The sequence below is a fragment of the Anabrus simplex genome, chromosome 5 (genome assembly GCF_040414725.1).
Source record: "Anabrus simplex isolate iqAnaSimp1 chromosome 5, ASM4041472v1, whole genome shotgun sequence".
In the NCBI taxonomy this organism is placed as follows: domain Eukaryota; kingdom Metazoa; phylum Arthropoda; class Insecta; order Orthoptera; family Tettigoniidae; genus Anabrus; species Anabrus simplex.
The window spans coordinates 102,533,073-102,554,994 of NC_090269.1; the positions used below are offsets into that span (position 1 = coordinate 102,533,073).

Consider the following 21,922-nt stretch of genomic DNA (forward strand, 5'->3'; position numbering starts at 1 on the left):
AACATTTTTATAAATTTCCATATCCCGTATAAAAATCGAACCAGTGCGCAGTAACTCAATCAATCAATCAATCAATCAATCAATGATTAAATCAATCAATCAATCAATACTGATCTGCATTTAGGGCAGTCGCCCAGGTGGCAGATTTCCTATCTGTTGTTTTCCTAGTTCCTTAAATGATTGCAAAGAAATTTAAAATTTATTGAACACATCTCTTGGTAAGTTATTCTAATCCGTAAATCCCGTTCCTATACACGAATATTTGCCCCAGTTTGTCCTCTTCAATTACAACTTTATCTTCATATTGTGATCTTTCCTACTTTTAAAGACAACACTCAAACTTACTCGTCTACTAATGCGACTCCACGCCATTTTTCCGCTGACAGCTCGGAACGTACCATTTAGTCGAGCAACTTGTCTTCTTTCTCCCAACTTTTCCCAACCCAAACTTTGCAACATTTTTGTAACGCTACTCTTTTGCCGGAAATCACCCAGAACAAATCCAGTTCTTGAATCACGTAATCGTGGTGAGAGTCCCATACACTGGAACCATACTCTAATTGGGGTCTTACCGGACACTTATATGCCCTCTCCATTGCATCCTTACTACAACCCATTAACACCCTCATAACCATGTGCAGAGATCTGTACCCTTTATTTACAATCCCATTTATGTGATTACCCCAATGAAGATCTTTCCTTATATTAACACCTAGATACTTAGAATGATCCCCAAAAGGAACTTTCACCCCATCAACGCAGTAATTAAAACTGAGAGGACTTTTCCTATTTGTGAAACTCACAACCTGACTTTTAACCCCGTTTATCATCATACCATTGCCTGCTGTCCATATCACAACATTATCGAGGTCATTTTGCAGTTGCTCAAAATCTTGTTAACTTATTTTTAACAAGAAGTAGATACTGCAAATAGCATTGTTGTAACAATATCCGTCAATCACGAGATGGTTAGCTCGTGTATGCCTCGTAGAGCTGCGGCCTACGGCTGGAAGTGCAAGTGTAACGTTCCCACACTGGTGTAGTGGTTAACATGATTGGCTGGAGATTGGTAGATTAGAGTTCGAATTCCGAGAGTGACTGAAGTTTACAACACAGCTTTATTACATGCATTAACTTTGACCTGGGACTGATGAACATCAGAAAATATACAAGTCATATAATTTTCTGTGAATCTTTTGGACTTCTTTGAGTGCGGTAGCAATGTACCGACGATATTTTCTTTCCCGATGAATATTTTGGGGGTGTCTGATAAGGGAACATAGCGTACTTCATAATTTTTATAATATTTTCCAGCAGTCTGGTGTAAACTACGGTTAGTTGTGGAAGTGAGAACAATAATAACACCTGTAAGTTTAAATCGTTCGTTCGATGGTACTTCCGTTGTTGAGCAACAGTATAATGATGTTTCAGACCAAATGTTTTCAGGAAACAAAATTTGATGAATGCGCAGGGGCTATAAATGCATATTTCGAAGTATTTTTTGTTTCGATTTTTTTTTCAGCCGAGATAATTCAAGCGAGTGAAGAGGAAATATATTCAAATATATCAATATGTATATCAATATATAAATGGTTTTCTTCTTCTTCTTCTTCTTCTTCTTCTTCTTCTTCTTTTCTAGCCTATTTCAATCCACTGCTGGATATAGGCCTCTTCCATATGCTTCCAACGTCTTCGGTATTGAGCCACTTGGAACCAACGTGTTCCTATTTTTAATTTTTATTTTTTGCTATTTTGCTTTACGTCGCACCGACACAGATATGTCTAATGGCGACGATGGGATAGGAAAGGCCTAGGAATTGGAAGGAAGCGGCCGTGGCCTTAATGTGAAAATGGGAAACCACGGAAAACCATCTTCAGGGCCGCCGACACCAGCGTGTTCCAACCAACAGCTTTATGTCATCGAGCCATCTCTTCTGGGGCCTTCCAATGCCTCTCTTGTGTTCCCATGGTCTACAGTGAACAATCCTAGATGTCCACCTGTTGTAGTCTTGTCGAGCTACGTGTCCTACCCATTGCCATTTTAGTCTTCCTACCCTCTCTAGGATGTCGGTTACATTCGTTCTTCTCCTGATGTCCTCTGAATGGATCGTATCCCTAAGGCTGATCCCTAGCATCTGTCGCTCCATGGCTCGTTGTGTTTGCTGATGTTTGCGAGCACTTTCCTTCGTCAGAGTAATCGTTTCCAGACCGTAAGTAGTAACTGGCAGCACGCACGTATTATAAACCTTGGTCTTCAGGTTAATTGGAACATCCTTGTTGGTCAGGATGAATCTTAGTTTTCGGAATGCTATCCAACTCATACCTCAATGGTATCAATATTGATTTCCATTATGTGTGTTCATTTAGATCTAGTCGGAGGGATCGATCCTCTAGTCACATGTGATTGAGGTTACCGAACTGTGACTTAAGATAAGGAAATCCTGGCTGCGTTAATTGCAGAGTTCTCCATTGCTCTGTTCAAGCTTTACGATTTTAGAAGGGTAGGTGAGGAAGAGAGACGACGAAAACATATCACATGTAAGAGACGTCTTTTATCCCTGTGTATTCCATAGGCTGCTAACACTGACCTACTGAAAGTAATACAATTTATCATTAAAGAGAATACTCACAACATTCCTTTCTTGCTGATTTTCGTAATCTCAGTAACCGAGTGTATTGAGTGTACTGCATTTCTCAGAAAAAGAATGGACGATTATAAAATGAGCTTCTATTGGAAATACGTCAACTCCGCTATTGAAGTTCATTTCCGATAACGGGGTCAATAGGTACTAAACTGTTATGGGGCTTGGTGAACCCCATTCTAGATCCCATGCGACGGAGAAATTAGGAAGTGAACCTGACACCAACCGGATGGACTAGAACTCCCAAGTTGGTGACTGGTAAGTAATATATCACTCGCACGATATAGTTTCATTAAAACTAATGAAATTATTTCTTCTTCCTGGCCATTTCCCCAGTTTTATGGGAGTCGGCACTTCATGTGGATTTGGTCATTTTTACGACCGTATGCCTTTCTTGACCTTAAGTGCAGGGATGTATTCCCTACTGCGTATGTCTGCGGTCGGTGGTAGTGTGGTGTGTTGAATGTACATGAAAAGAGGTGTACTATGACGAACACAAACACCCAGTCCCGTGCCAGAGGTATTACCATTTCGCAGTTAAAATCCTCGGTTCAGCATCAAACCCGGGGCCATCTGAAACGAATTGCAGTACGCTGACTATTCAGCTAAGGAGCCGGACATCGGTGCGCGCCCTTTTCTCTCCGTATCTCCACAAACGGCCTCGCGAGGACGGCGGGAAATTGATCCAAAACTTATATTTATGGTTGAGCTGGGATTGTGAATAGAAATCCGGATACAATATTTCTACCGTCCATTCGGGTAATTTAAAGGGAACATTTAAATGAATTTCTGGCATGATTTCAGAACATACACACACAAAAAAAGTATCCTTAAAATGAACTACTGCACGCAACGATACGATCAAGATATAAACAATCATTATTACACTCAGACCTCCATGTGGTGAACACTGATACATTCCAAAGACAATTACTTACAAAACCTTTTCTACGTAACATAAGTGTGGGGAATAAGCTTGAGAAAAATCTGCAACAACACAAAAGGTTTTAATTGGTGTAGTTTATCCTTCAGATACACCTACTGTTAAACGGTAGCAGCTGTGAGGATGTTCATCCACGGAACTTACGAAACACCATGGTCAACAGATTTTTTTTTGCTAGGGGCTTTACGTCGCACCGACACAGATAGGTCTTATGGCGACGATGGTATAGGAAAGGCCTAGGAGTTGGAAGGAAGCGGCCGTGGCCTTAATTAAGGTACAGCCCCAGCATTTGCCTGGTGTGAAAATGGGAAACCACGGAAAACCATTTTCAGGGCTGCCGATAGTGGGATTCGAACCTACTATCTCCCGGATGCAAGCTCACAGCCGCGCGCCTCTACGCGCACGGCCAACTCGCCCGGTGGTCAACAGATTAAGTAATAAAGTCATACAATGTATGTTTGTACGTATCATTCTCTACCTTACTGAGCCTAGAGATATGGTAGCATCGTTTCTGGAAATGAAGGAGGGAAACCAATGAAGAGCTCTTCTAGCATCGATCGATCGATCGATCGATCGATCGATCGACTACAAGCAACCAAGACCATCTCCAACTTGGACCAACTGACTTAAGAAACGACTTACAAAAGACCGACTAAATTTAGTCGATATCGCTTGATGAAAGTCCGTTGCTTATAATGGACGCGCTCGTTTTCACAAGACGGTATGAAAATTAAATGGCGTATGGCTTTTAGTGCCGGGAGTGTCCGAGGACAAGATCGGCTCGTCAGATACGCGTCTTTTGATTTGACGCCCATAAGCGACACGCGCGTCGTGATGAGGATGAAATAATGATGAAAACGACACATACACACAGCCCCCCGTACCAGCGGAATTAAGCAATTATGGTTAAAATTCCCGACCCTGCCGGGAATCGAAATCGAGACCAAAGGCCAGCACGCTAACGATTAAGCCATGGAGCCGGGCACGCGACAGTAGATGCTTTGTGACTGGTACTCCGCAGTCTATAAAGATGAAAAATGGCCGACGAACTGGCTTGGTCTGAGGATGAAACGGATAAACTAAAAAATTGAAAATTAATGTATGTATGTCCAGCCCTCGTCCAGTTCTTTACTGGATCGGATAAGTTAAGATGAACCTACGCCGCAAGTTTTTACGACCGGATGTCCTTTCTGACATCAGCCTCTTCAGAGGAGTTAATGGGATGCAATGAATGACGAGATACATGATTGTAGAAAGGGAGAGGGTGAAACCCGGTGCCGGCACAGAGACTACTCCTATCTAATAGCACCAAGAGGTCTGCTCAAGGTTTATCGTCCTCATCCGATGGACGAATCACCATCAACAGTCATATGCTCTCACTCCGCATGAGCACTGCGAAGAGGTCTGGAATTAAATCCAGGCTTTTGACACGCAATCTAGTGATTATAAATTGTATGCCACCACCTGTCCTATCCTACCGACCAACATTCTGATGGTGATTATTTTTCGACCAACGGGACTCGAACCGACTAACCTTGGTGCCATACTTGACACCATATCGATTATGGCCCCCAGACGAGTTAAACTGACAATTTTGTTATTATTATTATTATTATTATTATTATTATTATTATTATTATTATTATTATTATTATAAATTAGCTTTCAGACACTATCGGGAAAAAAAATAGGTTACCTTTTATGGCCATTTGGTGCAGTCGAACCCAGAGAGGCTAACGAAGAAGATATCTGATCATTTCGATAAAACTCAAATCCGATGCTTCATCGAAGTTAAACAGGAAACAGCTAAGCTGCGTGTCACAAGAAACGAGATATTAAATACAGCCATTTTCAGAAAAAAAAAAAGGATTAAGGAGTCGGGGGTTCCGTGAGGAAGAGGAGAAGCAAAGGAAATCTGTCTGTAGATTTACTGGCACGTAAAAGAACTCCTGCGGGACTAAATTCCGGCACCTCGGCGTCTCCGAAGACCTTAAAAAGTAGTTAGTGGGACGTAAAGCAAAATAACATTATTATTAAATCTGTCTGGCCGGAGGAACGGAGGAGGGAACATAGTGAAGGAATGAAGATATACTGAAAAGATAGGAAGACAAGGAGAGGAACAAAATTATTAAGTTCTTTCACGTGGACCACAGCTGGCCAACATCAAAGAATGAATAATAATAATAATAATAATAATAATAATAATAATAATAATAATAATAATAATAATAATAATAATAATGTAGTGTTTACTACAATCAGTAACAAGAATGAAATTTGGATGTCCAATATCTCACTTTCTCCACTAATTCCTAGTATGTATTATAGGACATTCAGTAACAATCTCGTCATCCCACGCTGGAGGCACAAGGTGGTGGAACTATCACAAGCTCTCGCGTTTGAGGAATATTTGTTTCGTCCACCGCGATCGTCCGCTAGTTTTCTTCTCTTAAGATATCCATAAATCAAAAGAATATCTTCACCATTTGAAGGCTACTAATTTCTCCATCGTAATAGCACGTGGAAGGTACAATAACAGCACCTGTTCCATACCAATGATCGCTCTTCAGTGTGACATGGAAAATAAATTTTGTCGATACCACCAGATGAACGTCGGTTGCTCATAATCGATCGATATCCAGTGAGGCATGGAAAATAAATTAAGCAGATACCGCTAGATGGCAGTCAGTTGTTTTAACTGATCGATATCCAGTGAGAGATGCCATATACATTTAGTTAACCCCACTAGAGAACAGGTTAGTCTTAATCGATTGATGCTCAATGTGAAAGGGCAAGACAATAAGACGACCTAGAAAGGTGAACAACGTTCCAGTCTTCCAAATCAATCGTGAATTCGTGGTAGAGCCGAGAGTAGAAACTGAGCCGAATGGATGTGACTTACTATGTTAAGATGCCTAAATCACTACAACTATCGACTTCATGTTTAAGCACGCTGCGAACGCTTAAGGCGACACTCCGGAGATAAAAATATATTTTTACCCAATGCATAGACTTTCACGAAACTTTGTGGGAATGACACCTACATAAACGTAGAGATATCACGAACATTTCTTTCATATGCAAGTAATAGTTTCTCCAAAATATTGTTTTTGAAATTTTTAATTCCATTTTTTTTTCATGAAAATTAATTAACATGTTGATGTAAATTCGTAATTAGGTAGATAATACTTCTTTTAAACGCACTACGTATAGTTTTTTTTTTTTTTGTATATAATGCATATAAGGAGATATATCGTAGTAAAGTGTGTGTAATTTTTACGTTCTAAAATTTTGGACTTAAAAATACATACTACTTGAAAAAATTCTGCAATCGAAAATTCCATACGCATAGATGTGATACATATATGATACAAATTTTGTTACATTTGACAGAACATTATGGGAGAAAAATGGGATTTAAAGGTAAAATTACAACTGGCAAACAAATTGTTTGGATTCAGCGGAATAACTTCGTGAAAAAGAAAAAAAGAAACTCAATCCTTTCAATTTCAGTCATAAAAAATGTCACCAATATGACCAAAATATCGATTTTTATCTTCGGAGTGTCGCCTTAATAAAGGCTATATTTCCTAAGTCTCATTCAGTTAATATGTTCGTTCTCTTTGGTGATACGGTGGCTTTCCACACAACAAACTGAAAACTTAAGTGGTAAGTTTACGGTACTCGTTTCGAAATTCCGTCCCTGCCAGAGGCTCGGACATGAACATCTCACTCGAAACGTAAAAGATCACTTTTCGTGGCTATTACGTACAATATTTTATTTCGTACTACTTTAAATTAAATATGTAATTATGAATAATTCTGATAAATCGCCACGCAAATCACCCGTGTCTGGCTCATGCAGTGGCGTTTTTGTTTTGCTGTGTGCGTCTTGCTATGGAAGATATAAGAGGCGCGTGCCTGGAGTTATAGTACTAAAACATCAATATTAATGTTACCGGAAGCAGTGAACAGTCCACTAAGCTAGCAGAGCTACAAACAGTGTTCTCTGGTCCTGCATTAATGATGGTAATAACGCCGTATTCTTTTGGGATGATAATCTAAACCTCAAACTCAGACAAAGGCTGTTGAAAAGTTACGTCGGGTCAACACTGCTTAATGCAGTAGAGGCCTGGAGTGTCAAAGCTTCCTCCATGGGCAGATTAGAGGCCTCTAAAATGTGGTTACATAGGAGAATGCTCAGAATACCCTGGACAGATTTTGTAACAAATAATGAAGTGTTAAGGAGACCTAGAGCTGAGTGTGAGCTGGCAAACATAACCAGGGAAACAGAATTTTTGTTTAAATAAGAGTGGTAAAAATTAAGAAAAAAGGACAAATGATATATTTAGATCACTATTTTTGAGAAGTTCGGCTAAAATCACATACACTATCTGGTTTGCAGGAGAAAGAAGAACTGGCACACTGGTTGGAAATGGAGTTCCAATTCTATGAAGAGATGTGACACTGAAAACAAAAGGTTAAACGGCCAAGTCACCGCCAGTCATCCTAATGTAAGTAATTCATCCGCTTCCGTAGTCCAGGGGTTAGCAGAGTAGTTTCTAACCCAGATACAATTTCCAGCTCTATTCTGTTTGAGGACCTGGAAGAGGCGGTTATCAGAGAGCAGGGGTACCCAGGGATACAAACAGAGAAGAGAATTAATTAAAATCTCACCCTCGACCATATTATAAACGATTTTGCGTGGTCTCTCTCAACTTCAACGAAGTTACAGTACAAGTTGTCAGACAAGACTTATCACACAGTAAGGACAAATGGCTGTTGGCCACCATGTCTCAAGCTCCTTACATGAAGCATTAGGATTTTTCTTTACTTTTTTTTTTTTTTCGCTAGGGGCTTTACGTCGCACCGACACAGATACGTCTTTTTTCTTTACTTTACTGAGACACACTGGGAAAATGCATTTGTTGCTTTGTTATGTACCGTTATTTGCTTCCAGTTTATTTTGTGCTTTGCAGTGACCACTGCTATACAAGGTATACGTTTGGGTTTATAATTTTGACCTGTACTCCGTATTGGTCCAGCAATAAAGCATTTTGTATTGGATCGGTAGGGGTATGAATACTTTTGTCCATGTCCGTAAGTACAATATAATACGATGACGACGATAATGAAAATGGATGGATAAATATACTACACCTCACAGCAGTTCTCAAATATGGATAAGCATGCTTAACACACTCGAGAGTACAACTGTTGCCTCCAAACGGCGTACTTCGACTTTGCAAGTCAGTTGCTATGCAACATATCTCCTTCAGCGAGTCTTCATTTAGTTTGTGTACTGACAACGAGTAAATATTGTATATATCTCAAATGTTGTAGTAATCTGTTTATGTAACAAAACCGTCCGTTCTACTAAAATAATTTTTCTTCAGCAAAAGATAGACTTAGAGTTTAACGTGCCAGCGGCACATATTTCACAATGCTGTATCATTGCAATTCTCCTTTAATAAAATTTTGTTTCGTCTGTGTGAAATAACTCTCTTAATACACAAATGGAGAGTTTCATTTCAATGCCACGCAGACCTCGCAAATTTCGATAGGGCCATCCGTTTACGCGGTATTTTGGTTGATATAGGGTAAACAATGACCAAATTTGTGACAGAACCTGTAAAATCACCCACTAGTAGGAAACGATGAAATATACCAAAATCTAAAGTGTTCCCTACGTGACTCGGGATTTTAAACTACACTGCCTGACAAAAAAAAAATATATATATATATATACAGAAGCACCCAGTAGGGGGGCGATATGAAATGAAACTTCACGTGTTGAGTGGGTATGCGATGTTTTTCAGTGATTACAACATCGAGTCAAATTTACAAGAATTCAGCAGTACGATCCCACTTATCAGTCCTCCAGCCCCGACAAAAATTTCGAGTCAAGTCCAAAGCATGCTCCTTCCTCCTCGATAATGACACCCCTTTTGCCCTTCCCTCTAGCAATCTATTCGAAAGTTTATCATATTGCAAAATAACATTTGCACACAACCTGTTAGTTCTGTCATAAAACATTCCTTGTAACCTTTTCTCATGCAGCAGCTGCTTTTCAGTGTAGTTTTCCTTGAAGCATCGTTCCCACTGTGATGGCATTTTCGTCTTCTGAACCATAAGCGATTTCAATGCTGATGTGCTTAATGTAGGCCTCACTTCTTTCTCAATCTCTCTGTCAACTGTCTGGTACACTTAATACAGCAAATATAACGTTACTGAAGGAGAAGAGCAGCTGAGCTCCTTCATTCACAATTAATTTTACAACGCTTATGGGTAGCAAAAGGTAGTCACGATTCGAATAAGTATCGTTGCCAACTAATAAGCGTTCAAACGAGGACGATTTTAGAGAAAGGTTCGAAAGGACTGAACATTTTTCCTTCTTTTCTTTTTTCCGTACAAAATTATTTTTTTCGTGGTAATGTCAGCTTTTCCGTAACAATTTCCCCTTTGACCGTAATTCCGTAATCGTGAGGTGAAATCCGTATTAATTACGGACAATCCGTAATAGCTGGCACCTCTGCGGTTGGGATGGGTGTCATACAGCCGTTGTATCCTCTTCTGAGGCAAGCTGGCCCACAGTTAATGAGAGTGGTCCTTGATATCCTGGATACTAGCATTGGGTCGGAGATGACGTCCGAGCTGGTCCCACACGTGCTGGCCACGGGAGTACCCCAACATCACGCAGACAGTTCACAGAGACATGTGCCGTGTGTGGACGAGCATTGTCGTGTTGAAAAAGGCCCCACGATACTGTCGTATAAGATGAGGCCGCAGGATGTCCGTGACGTAGTCTTGTGCCGTCAGAGTTCCCTCAATCACTACCAGCCGTGACCTAAAGTCATACCCGATGGCTCCCCACTAGGGAATTCGATCGCGGCCCTTATTTCTAATCCCGGGATTTCGGGATTACACTTGGTCAGTCCCGGGATTATCCCGGGATTGAAGGTTACAAATAAAAAATTAGAAAATCTTACAGAAATCAGCTGTTTAAACAGCAAATCGAAATTTAGACAAAATCAACATATTTTACGGTACACGCATAGCTAATCTAATCACTCTAACTAATCAGACTTAGTCAGATTAACCAGATTAAAAATCACAGTTTCTATGTTAAAATTATTCTTTTTCAAGAATCATTGAGATCGCTTTAAACTTAGATAAATTTTAAAAAAAACTTATGTAACAAACTATGCAAATAAACTTTGGAAATTAACAACAATCTCACTGAATATAGACTAAATAGACGAATTTCATGTAACAACATATAAGTAGGTAGAATGTTTCTTAGCAAAACATATTAAAAAATAACATTTATCAGTCACATTTCACATTTCTCGTAAATATAAAGAAAACTAATAGGAACATCCTAATTTGAATTGCGAAAATATAATCTGAGAAATAACAACGTGTCCAGTGTCTCATCACATACGAGAGTCGAGTCATAAGTCATGGCAACTATTTTTTCTCTCGCGAACAGGAGACAACACGGAAAATCTAAGATATGCATTTGGAAATATAGGGCACGTACTAATGCATAGTGCCTGAAGACAAATTAACTGTAGAAGCACTCTGTCATACCTCTCAAACTGCTAGCGCAAACGCTACTAAAATCAGCTGGCAAAACAAATCTCAGTAAGGTACGTAGCACGCTAGAGTTACATACCGGTCTGCTGAACAGTGAAGCAACTTGACTGTAGCACTACCAGCGCATCCAGCAGGAAGTTGCACATAGAGGAGAAACCCTTGCCGTATGCATCAAGTGCGGTAAGGCATTCACTCATCTCACTCACACGGGAGAGGAAATGTACTAATGCACGCATTGTGGTCAGACTTTCGCGCACAGAGTGGATGAAAATACAGTCATGCGCTAAACGAGAACAGGCATTTACACACCGAAAAGACGCATAAATAACGCACTGAGAGTTTCACTTCACGCAGTCTATTTTGCAAACTTTTAAAAGTAATGTCAATCCCGAAACTCTCGGGATCCGGAAATGTTAATCCCGAATATTACGGGATTGAAAAACGGCCGGGATCCCGGGATCGAATCCTCTACTCCCCACACCATGACGCCAGGAGTAACACCGCTGAGCCTCTCCAAAACACTGGAAGAATGGGACCTCTCCCCAGGTGCCATACTCGCAGACGATGATCTCGGGTAGTTGCAGAACCGCGATTCGTCGCTGAACACAATGCAACGCCATTCGCCAGCAGTCCACGCTTCCCGGTCAAGGCACCACTCCAAACGCAGCCGTTTGTGTTATGGCGTTAACGGCAGCCTACGCATGGGACGGCAATTTCACAGTCCGGCTGCTGCTAGTCTCCGATCAATGGTGCAGGGTAACACAGAATGTTGCAGGGAGTTGAAGGGGTTACGATGTGTTTGGTGCACAATACGACGATCCTCCTTTGTGGTGGTCAGACATGGTCGACTGGAACCTTGACGATGAGTATGCCTGTCCTCACGTTTCCATGATGTCGCAAAAATCTGGATATTGCACGATTCGATCAACCGGCCTCATGGAGACTCATAATGAGGCCCCTTTAAAACTCTTGTCAGTTGCTGATAACGCTGTATCACAAAGTACGCGGCATTTCCGTGTCCTTGAGAGTGATCACTGAACATATGACGCTGTTCTCACGCCCATTATATACCCTACCAGGCCTAACAACACTAAACACGAACATCAGTAATGAACTCTGGCAGCCGTTCTATCTGCCACAGAGAACTGCAACTCCAATCATACATACCCGCCGATGTGTGAAAGTGTATCAACTTACACCAACATGCAACCATTTCTTCTTGGTGTTATTATTATTATTATTATTATTATTATTATTATTATTATTATTATTATTATTATTATTATTTGGCAGTGTATATCCGTACCAAATTTCTGGTCAATCGTTCCAAGATTTCGAGCCTACCCGGAGCAAACAAGCAGACAGGCACCATATAATTTGTATTAATAGATTATAGCAGTTATGGCAGTTTCTCGTGTATTCTTTTAAGTGATTCTAATATTCGAATAGTTGCATTGTGTAACAACAGCCGCATTTCGTCAGGAACGTGACATTTAATAATAAGTGAGTTGCATCGAGGACGACGATACCCGATGCAGGACTTCAAAAATTTTCATGCGACAAGTTTTGACTGTTCAACTGTGCCTTCGCCTATCTGCATTTTAATATGATATACCTTATTAAATTACACACAATTCTGACTATACTTCAAAATCTAAGAAGTGTATCCTGTCTGCTTTATAGGTGTGAGAAAGCCTGAGAAAGCAACTAACAGTCAACACGGCATTCAGCCTAGATAACGATTAACTTACGATTCATTTTTAAAAGAATTTGTATAATCAGCCCTTACGAAAAGTTGTGTTTCGAACTTTTCAAGATAAAAACCCAATTAGCAGTGGCAGTTCGTACATATATATTAATTCGCGTGCTACAAGTATATTCTTTATACATATCCTTTCAAATGTCTAAGATCTCTTACACCTGTTTTGTACCAAATTCCTTTATCCCCAAACAGTAGACATCCTAAGGTGTTTTTTACGTTCCAACAACAAACTCAGGGCTATTATTCAAATCCATAATAATAACAAGAAGAAGAACTCTTTTGTATATTTGATCTTTGTCTTTGCTGTTAAATAATAATAATACCGTCGATCTGGAGTTGGTGGACCCATTCTTTTTATTTCAATTTTCTTTTGCCCACAAAATTCATGATAGCACTAAGCGAGATTAGCAAATGACTAAAATCTACAGCTTTTTCCATAACTGTGGGGTCGCGGGTGCGAACTGTGCAGCACATGTGGATTTGGCCCTGTTTTACGGCCAGATGCCCTTCCTGACGCAACCCGATTTGGAGGGATGTAATCACTATTGCGTGTTTCTGTGGTGGTTGGTAGTGTAGTGTGTTGGCTGAATACGAAAAGGAAAGTGTTGGGGCAAACACAAACACCCAGTCCCCGGGCCAGAAGAATTAATCAGAGGCGATTAAAATCCTCGATCCGGCCGGGAATCGCACCCCGGACCCCTTGGACCAAAGGCCATCATGCTAACCACATAGCCATGGAGCTGGACAGTAGCATCCAGTAACACTTACCGGTAGGCGGCAGGCGACGTGGTGCGTTGCTGAACGGGAAGTAAGGCGAATCCGGCCCGAACGTCTCGCTGCCCGCGCCGGCGTAACTGTTGGCGTACGCCTGCAAGAGAAATGCATAACCATTATTTCAATAACTACTATTATAACACTCCTTAAGATAGAAACGTATTCGTGTGAAAGCCACTAAACTAAAACGTATGTCGTTCAGAAATGTCAAGCTTTTAGCCTATGTTCCTGAAATTTAGTTAATCGTTTCTCTATAACTTCCCTCTATCGACGATCTTGGGAAGTCATTTTTAGAACTTGGGCTTTTTAGCCACCAGTCCTGTGTACTTACGTAAGAACAATGCAATAACATGCAACTTGTAATCAAATTAATCTAATTTTAGGACAACTGTCTGTTAATTAAAACATGGTGGGTACTATGCCAATATCATCTTGGAGTCAGACTTAACACAACGCGGACAAATGATCCTCAGCATCCCCTGCCTGTTGTCAGAGACGACTATAAGGAAGACTGTCTTTTTTCTTCTTGTGTTTTACGTCGTACCGACACAGATAAGTCTTATGGCAACGATGGGATAGAAAGGGCTAGCAGTCGAAAGGAAGCGACCGTGGCCTTAATTAGGGTACAGTTCCAGCCTTTGCCTGGAGTGAAAATGGGGAAACCACGGAAAACCACCTTTAGGGCTGCCAACAATGGGGTTCAAACCCCGTATCTCCCAAATGTAAACTCAGAATGGAGGACTTCAGGAGCTCTCAAACTCGGGAGCGCGGATTGGCGAACACGGTATTCCCAGGTGAGACCGGAATTGTTTCCGCTTAGATGTGCTTGACTCACAGTTTTCATCTTTACGCCTTCGAGGCCCTTTCATTTTCCGATGCCCTCATTCTTCAATTGATCGGTTCTCTTACATTTCTTCTGATTATAGTAGTGATCACAGAGAATGGCTGCCAAGTCGCACTTCCTCTTAGAATAATTATCACCACTACTACCACCACCAGCACCACCGTAGAGCCTCCGTGGCTCAGGCGGCAGCGCGCCGGCCTCTCACCACTGGGTTCCGTGGTTCAAATCCCGGTCAGTCCATGTGAATTTGTGCTGGACAAAGCGGAGGCGGGACAGGTTTTACTCTGGGTACTCTGGTTTTCTCTTTCTATTTCATTCCAGCAAGACATTTCCATATCATTTCATTTCATCTGTAATTCATTAATCATTGTCCCAGAGTCCGTAACGTAACGGTTAGTGTTATTAGCTGCCGTCCTCGCAGGCCCGGGTTCGATTCCCGGTACTTCCAGAAATTTAAGAATGGTAGGAGGCCTGGTATGAGGATGAAATGGTACATGCAGCTCACCTCCAATGGGGGTGTGCCTGAAAAGAGCTGCACCACCTCGGAATGAGAACACGAGTTTACTTTATTTTACTTTATTGCCCCAGAGGAGTGCGACAGGCTCCGGCAGCCGGCACAATTCCTATCCTCACCGCTAGATGGGGGCTTCATTCCATTCCTGACTCGGTCGAATGACCGGAAACAGGCTGTGGATTTTCATTTTCACTACCACCACCTTCATTGTGGCAAAGATTCGCTAAGTGTGATCAAGCGAACAAGTGAATAGTTGGAAAGAACTAACGGAAGGAGGGGCAGATAATTTTTGAACGAAAGCTCTGCAGTAAAGGGAGAAGGAAGGAACCGCACCTCTCATAAATGTATTGCCTTACGATAACGTACTCTAGGAGATTGGAGCTTGTAAAGAAAAGTAGTCGGCTAAAGGACAGCGGATATGAATAATGAAAACGAGACTCCTAGAAACAGGTGATATAGAAGAGTGGTTCTAGGGACCCACACCTTGTTCTTGTGAATTCCATGAGGAATGTGATAGACACATGCCGTACGTAGTTATTTTATAGCCCCTAAAATACTTTGTAAAACAGGGTTCATTTATATTGGATATTCATAATAATAATAACAGTAGTCATTTTTCCTAATCGTTCACTTAATGGCGTAGTAGACTTTCGAGTCATTAGTGCTTCCGGTACGACCAAACGAGGCACTAGCTGGATGAAAGATTACAGTATCCTACTGGTTTTATGAGGAACAGCACCATCCTATAACTTTCAGATTAACGCTGAAAGGAGATCATTTGTTGGCAACTCAAACCCGAGAAGCTGTAGAGATAGGAACTATTTGCTGACTGGACGGAAGAGCTCTCACTTCTACAATAAATGTCCTCTATCTCAGTCACATCTCACTTAAGTGAATTACTCCAGCAATAAGATTACAATCTCAGGCTCTCCTCTGCCCACGCCAGGAAGACCTGTGTTACGACTCGCGGCTTGACCACATTGCACAGCTATAAAGTTAAGTACGAGTTTTCAACCTCTAGGCTTGGAAAATAAAAGTAAGGCGTACAATTGACTTATGCCATAAACGGGAAATTCCCGTGATTAGATATGTGAAATGGACACGGTTCTTCACCAATAGGTACGATTTTCTAATTTTGAGAAAAGATAAAACTTTCCAACATCGACAGAAATTATGGATTCTATCTACTGGACGTATATATTGTTACAAAATTCCCACCATAATGCTTCCTAATAATGCAATTAATGAAAGAGACATATACTATTCTCTTTCTTATTAGTTACGGAAATCGTGTGAAGAACGTGAGACTAAGAAATTCGATTTTCTTCAAAGAATAACCTGTTCGCAGTTTTTTAAATGTCCATTACTGGTAGCCTCACCTGGATAATTATTCCCTTACTGAACTAAAACTTGCTTTACATTCAGATTTCAATTTAGGATCCGAGGTCTTTTGTTATACGTAAGACAGATTTCAAACAAGTTTTTTTTTTTTATGAAAAGGAAAACAATGGGAATTCTCCATCGAGCTCTTCTCAAACCTGATCTAAAGTGCACTTGTATTTTCTACTTAACTACGTTACCTGAAACAAAGTGCAACCCATTTGAGACGAGTAAATTCGTGACAGAACCAGGAATGGAACCGGGCATGCTAGCGGTCGACCTGCTATGTGAACCATCAGCCCTGGTGGTGGGCCCAGCGTTTTATAAATTTGACCGTGGTCACTTGACGCCTCTGAATAAAAGCTGTCACATTATACCAAATCAGGATGAAATGAACAAAGATGACAAATATCACTTAATCCTTTCAGTTGAAATTTAAATGCCCAGCAATTCACTCCCCGGGTGCTACATTCACTGAATGTTTGAAGCACTGGGCTTTAAGGTAGCATCTACAGATATTAATTATTATTATTCATATTATTTTTCATTATTATTGTTATTATTATTATCCTCATCATCTGAGAGTGCTTAATCTGTCACCCTTCTCGACGAAAATATCACCTCTTAGGAGCATCACGCTCATTACTTCTAGCTTACGTAGCTGCTTGTAAAGGTGTGGAGGTCTGACCATAATTCTTCCGGGGACTTTCCTTCAGTCTTCTTAGCTCATTTCATTTGTTAAACAATAGAGGAAGCAACAGTATTTAAAAAAATAATATGAAAACTAAAGTCAGTCAGTCCGGCCATTCTATCCGGTCGATTTCCTTCATACTTTTTAAACTGAAAGGTAATAATGCACGTATTTGTCATCAGGTACTATAAATCACTTAACTTCCGCCTTCCTCAAATTATTTGATTTTTTCCATTTTTGGCTCTTTGAAGCAATCATATCTTTGGTTTTAATTGAGGTACGGCGTTGGTTTTGGCCTAAGAACACACAGTGGATCAAGCTCTTTCATTTCAGCTCTTTGACATCTCATTTCTTCAACATTTTTTTCTCATTGAAGCTATCATATATTTCGTTCTAATTGAGGTACGCAGTTCGTTTTGGTCTAAAAACACTCAATGGATCAAACGCTTTCTTTTGAGGTAATAACTACTTACATTGGTAGATTCTGAGAAATGTTATGAGTACATTTGTCTCCATGACGAAGATCTTTGAAGGACTTATTAACAGTTCGGCGCGTAGTGTTGTTCCAAAGAACGTTTAATTCAATTTCTTTGTGTGATGTATTTTCAAGTGTTTTGTTGACACAATATTAAATTCTATTACCACAGCAAATCATGTGCTTTATTTCATTAACTCGAAACTTTGCAAAGACATCCGTGAGGATAGTAACGAACAACAAAATACTTTGTACATTGCGGGCGGAGCCAGCGGGAAACTTGCTAGTATTTTAAGTATTATAAAAGTAAACCGTTGGACCCTTAAGATGTACCGTTCTTCCAAATTACACAGCGGACTCTTCTACATACTTCCAATGACAGACAGGATTCTGTTCCACAATATTTCAGGAAATTAGCCAAGGTTAACAGAAAGGAAATGGATCTGAAGAGTGAAGCAAAATAAATTATAAGTCTACTTATTTTCCAGTAATGAAGATCTGAACTCGGGCCACATTGGTCGTACACATTATGACCAAATAATAGTTTGAGCCAACGCTGGATGTAAATATCCTCAGTGAGTTAAACAACAGTCCAAGAACCATTATAATAATAATAATAATAATAATAATAATAATAATAATAATAATAATAATAATAATAATCGTATGGCCTCAGCTACCGTGTGCAGACATTTCGATTTGACGCCATCTGGCTGTCTGCTCGTCAATTTCGACGTTCCGTTTTACTCTAGGTCCGCTAGATGGCAGACAGAGTAAACCGGATCTCTCTTGGGCGTCTATGGCTGAGATTTAATTAATTTTGTCGGATAAATACCAAATGTATCACCAGAGATCTTTCACATGCCGACATCGTACGACATGGGGTGTCGAATGGACTTTTTTCCGCCCTTCAAAAATCCGACTACCTCTGCCGGGTTTGAACCCGCTAATTTGGGATTCGGAGGCCGACACTCTACCACGGATCCGCAGAGGCATCTGATGATGTACTTCGCACATGCTACACATCATCTGATTACACATGTAAAAGTCGACAGGTAACGGACGACTACCAGAGGGCGTTGAGAAATAATATAGTGTTTGTAATCAGTCATTAATACATCACTTTGGGAGTGGCGACCCCATCGTACTAATTAGCCTATACATGATTCGTTCATTACATCCCTGGCCCGGTCAAAGACTGGAAAACAGGTTGTAGGTTTTCATTTTCGTGTACGATTGGGAAAACGCATTCATCACTGGCAAACAGTCGCAAGTGAGTAATTCAAGATAATCTACCTTCTGATGTGTCTCCAGATGGCTGATTAAACCAATTCGTGAACAGCACACACTACCACATTGGTGGCAGATAAACAATGAGGAGTTTTGCCCCTTCTTCCTCAGGATTTCCCTCTGTTTTCTCCTAGTGCGGGACCGATGACCTAGATGTTAGGCCCCTTTAAATAACAAGTATCATCATCTCCTAATGCGCTGTTCCGTTGCAATGCGTCGTGTCTGATCTTCAAATAGCGGTATTCCTTGATGGATGCTACATCTCCAGAGCGCATGTTAACCACTTCTCAGTACGGATGTTACACTGCCTCACTGTGGCCGGATCTGGCGGTGGGCTTGGCTGCCTCCTTCAGAACGCTGACATTTGTATGTTTAATCTGCCAGGTAATTCTCAAGATCTTTCTGAGACATCGCTGATGAAGGATTTCAACCATTTTTTTTTGTTGCAATGTATCGATCGGTTCACATGAACACGCGAGGATCTAAAGCAGTTATGCAACTAGTCAAAAACAGGTACCATGAAGCGTTTGTTTTCCGAGAGCAAGAGTGCTCATATTTACCTACACTTCCTGTGTATTTATGACATGAATGTATTGTTAACCCAATGAAGTGTAATCCAATCTAGAAAAAAAAACAATGGAACGTCATTGCATTTGTCACTTCCATGAACAAAACGAAGGCTAGCGTCCATTCAATCATTCATTCATCCATGGAAAACAAGTGGAAAACATCGACTAACAAAATGAGCGCGACACATTCTACTGGTCACATTAGCCTGTACTACATGACGATAATAATAATTATTATTGTTATTATAATACTGTCGAGTGATGTAATGCATAACAAATTAATTCTAGTTCGATGTTGAATCTCATTAACAGCATGTCGGTCGGGAGTCTCGAATTAGACACCACTCATTAACTCCGCTGCCGCTCCATTTCACTGCGGCCTGTCCCTGCTCCCCTCGCCCTCCTCTGTGGGACACGACAGCCGGACACTGCATCGCAAACACCAGGCCAGCAAGCCAACCGGCCAGATCCACAACCACCGTCTACAGCCCACAGCCCTCAAAACACCGGGGTTGGACCTTGTGTTTTCAGTAAATGTTACAAAGCATCCTCCACGTGCAAGAAGTTAACACACTTGCATACATCCTCAAAACAACACTGGTAAACAGAAAAGGCAAACTCAACACAGGATACGAGTAAATCAATAAAGTGTAACAAACTATTGAACTAATCGCTGATCACAGAACTCTAAAAATATATTCCACAAAATCAGGAAAGCGTTGAATTTTACTAAAAGGTACATGAATTACAGGCAAACGGCTTTCCAGTCTAAAAAATTGGATGGGTTTGAACTGTGATCACATCAGTCAGAAGCTATCGTCAAATAGAGTTTTATGCTCGTTACCACAAAATAAATTTGTAACCCACTGAAAACAACACATTCATATCATAAGTCATAGAATAATAAAAACACCGTATTGAAGAGGAAAAAACTTAGAAAACTAGAAAATGGATATACGGGTGCGATATATGCCGCTACCTTCAAAATGCATTTTGCGTTCTGATGTAATCTAACTTAAAAATAAAGTTTACATGCATAGATCGATACGGCTAGTCTGATTATTCAAAATGTCACCATAATTCTTTATGCATTGTGCCATTTTCACTGTTAGCAGTGAATATTCTGGATCGGAAATGGACGCTATGCCGCGAGAAATTTATAAATAAAACGCTAATATAATCGTAAATGTCAAGATCATACTTTTACAGATACAAGCAGAGAAATGAAGTATAGAAGGCGGTGAAAAAGAAAGAAAGAAAGAAAGAAAGATGGAATATTGTTAAAAATTGATTACTACAAAAATTTCATTCGAGAAGGAATCTACTTAGGGAGTTCACTACGGCAAATCGAAAATAAAAGAAGACTATAGTAAAAAAATGTTTCTAATTGAAGAGTAAATACGTATATTCAGCGGAGAAATCCTGCGAGACGGCTAGAATACCGCACTTCTATAAGTTGATAAATTAAAATAGAACAGCTGGACTGGGTCGTTACGTAGTCACTTACGTCACGAGACACCAAGGAAAGATGTACCCAGCATCATAACTTGTCTTCAAGAAAATATAGAAGAACATCAACGATAAGAAACTTCATTTTAATTGAAGCTTCGATAACCATATTATTAATCTGCAAAGTTTTAGCATTATTCGATTATGAGAAGCATTAGTAGCAATACATTTCTAAATCATGGAAGGCTTTGCACTCTAAGATGACGAAACTGACCATCTTAATATATATTTCATTTTTTTTTTTTGCTAGGGGCTTTACGTCGCACCGACACAGATAGGTCTTATAGCGACAATGGGATAGGAAAGGCCTAGGAGTTGGAATGAAGCGGCCGTGGCCTTAATTAAGGTACAGCCCCAGCATTTGCCTGGTGTGAAAATGGGAAACCACGGAAAACCATCTTCAGGGCTGCCGATAGTGGGATTCGAACCTACTATCTCCCGGATGCAAGCTCACAGCCGCGCGCCTCTACGCGCACGGCCAACTCACCTGGTATTTCTGTTTTAACTGTGCAAGATATGGCCTACATGTGCTAAGAAGACTGAGGTGAAGACTGCCTGGAGATGGGGACTTGAAGCCGACAAACCTATTCCCTGATGATCGTGTTGGAGCAAAAACCTTCCCAGATGTTTCCAGAGGCTAATAAGATGTCGTAATAGCATTGACAGCATGTCCTAACCATTTGGACATACACAACGATGATGGAAAACAGGAAGAAAATATAAGTCCATTGAAATATAGATTAATTTAAATATCATGTTTTCAAGAAGTGCCATTTTCTATTCTTGTAAAGTATATATGTGTGGAGTGCTGTCGTGAATTATATTCAAAGAAAGTGATGGTACGCGGAAAGGCAATCGATTTAATAACATAAGAGGTTATTAGGTAGTCATCTGAATAGAATGACAAGTTCTTTGAGTTAGGATATGTTG

At 40.5% G+C, this 21,922-nt stretch overlaps 1 protein-coding gene across 1 annotated transcript in view; it reads right to left on the reverse strand.

Moving 5' to 3' along the window:
* LOC136874380 (uncharacterized) overlaps nucleotides 1-21,922 on the reverse strand; it is a 400,009-nt gene that overhangs the window by 119,789 nt on the left and 258,298 nt on the right. Inside the window, exon 3 of the mRNA XM_067148016.2 lies at nucleotides 13,715-13,814. Coding sequence (XP_067004117.2) covers nucleotides 13,715-13,814 — 100 coding nt within the window. The remainder of the gene's footprint in view (nucleotides 1-13,714; nucleotides 13,815-21,922) is intronic.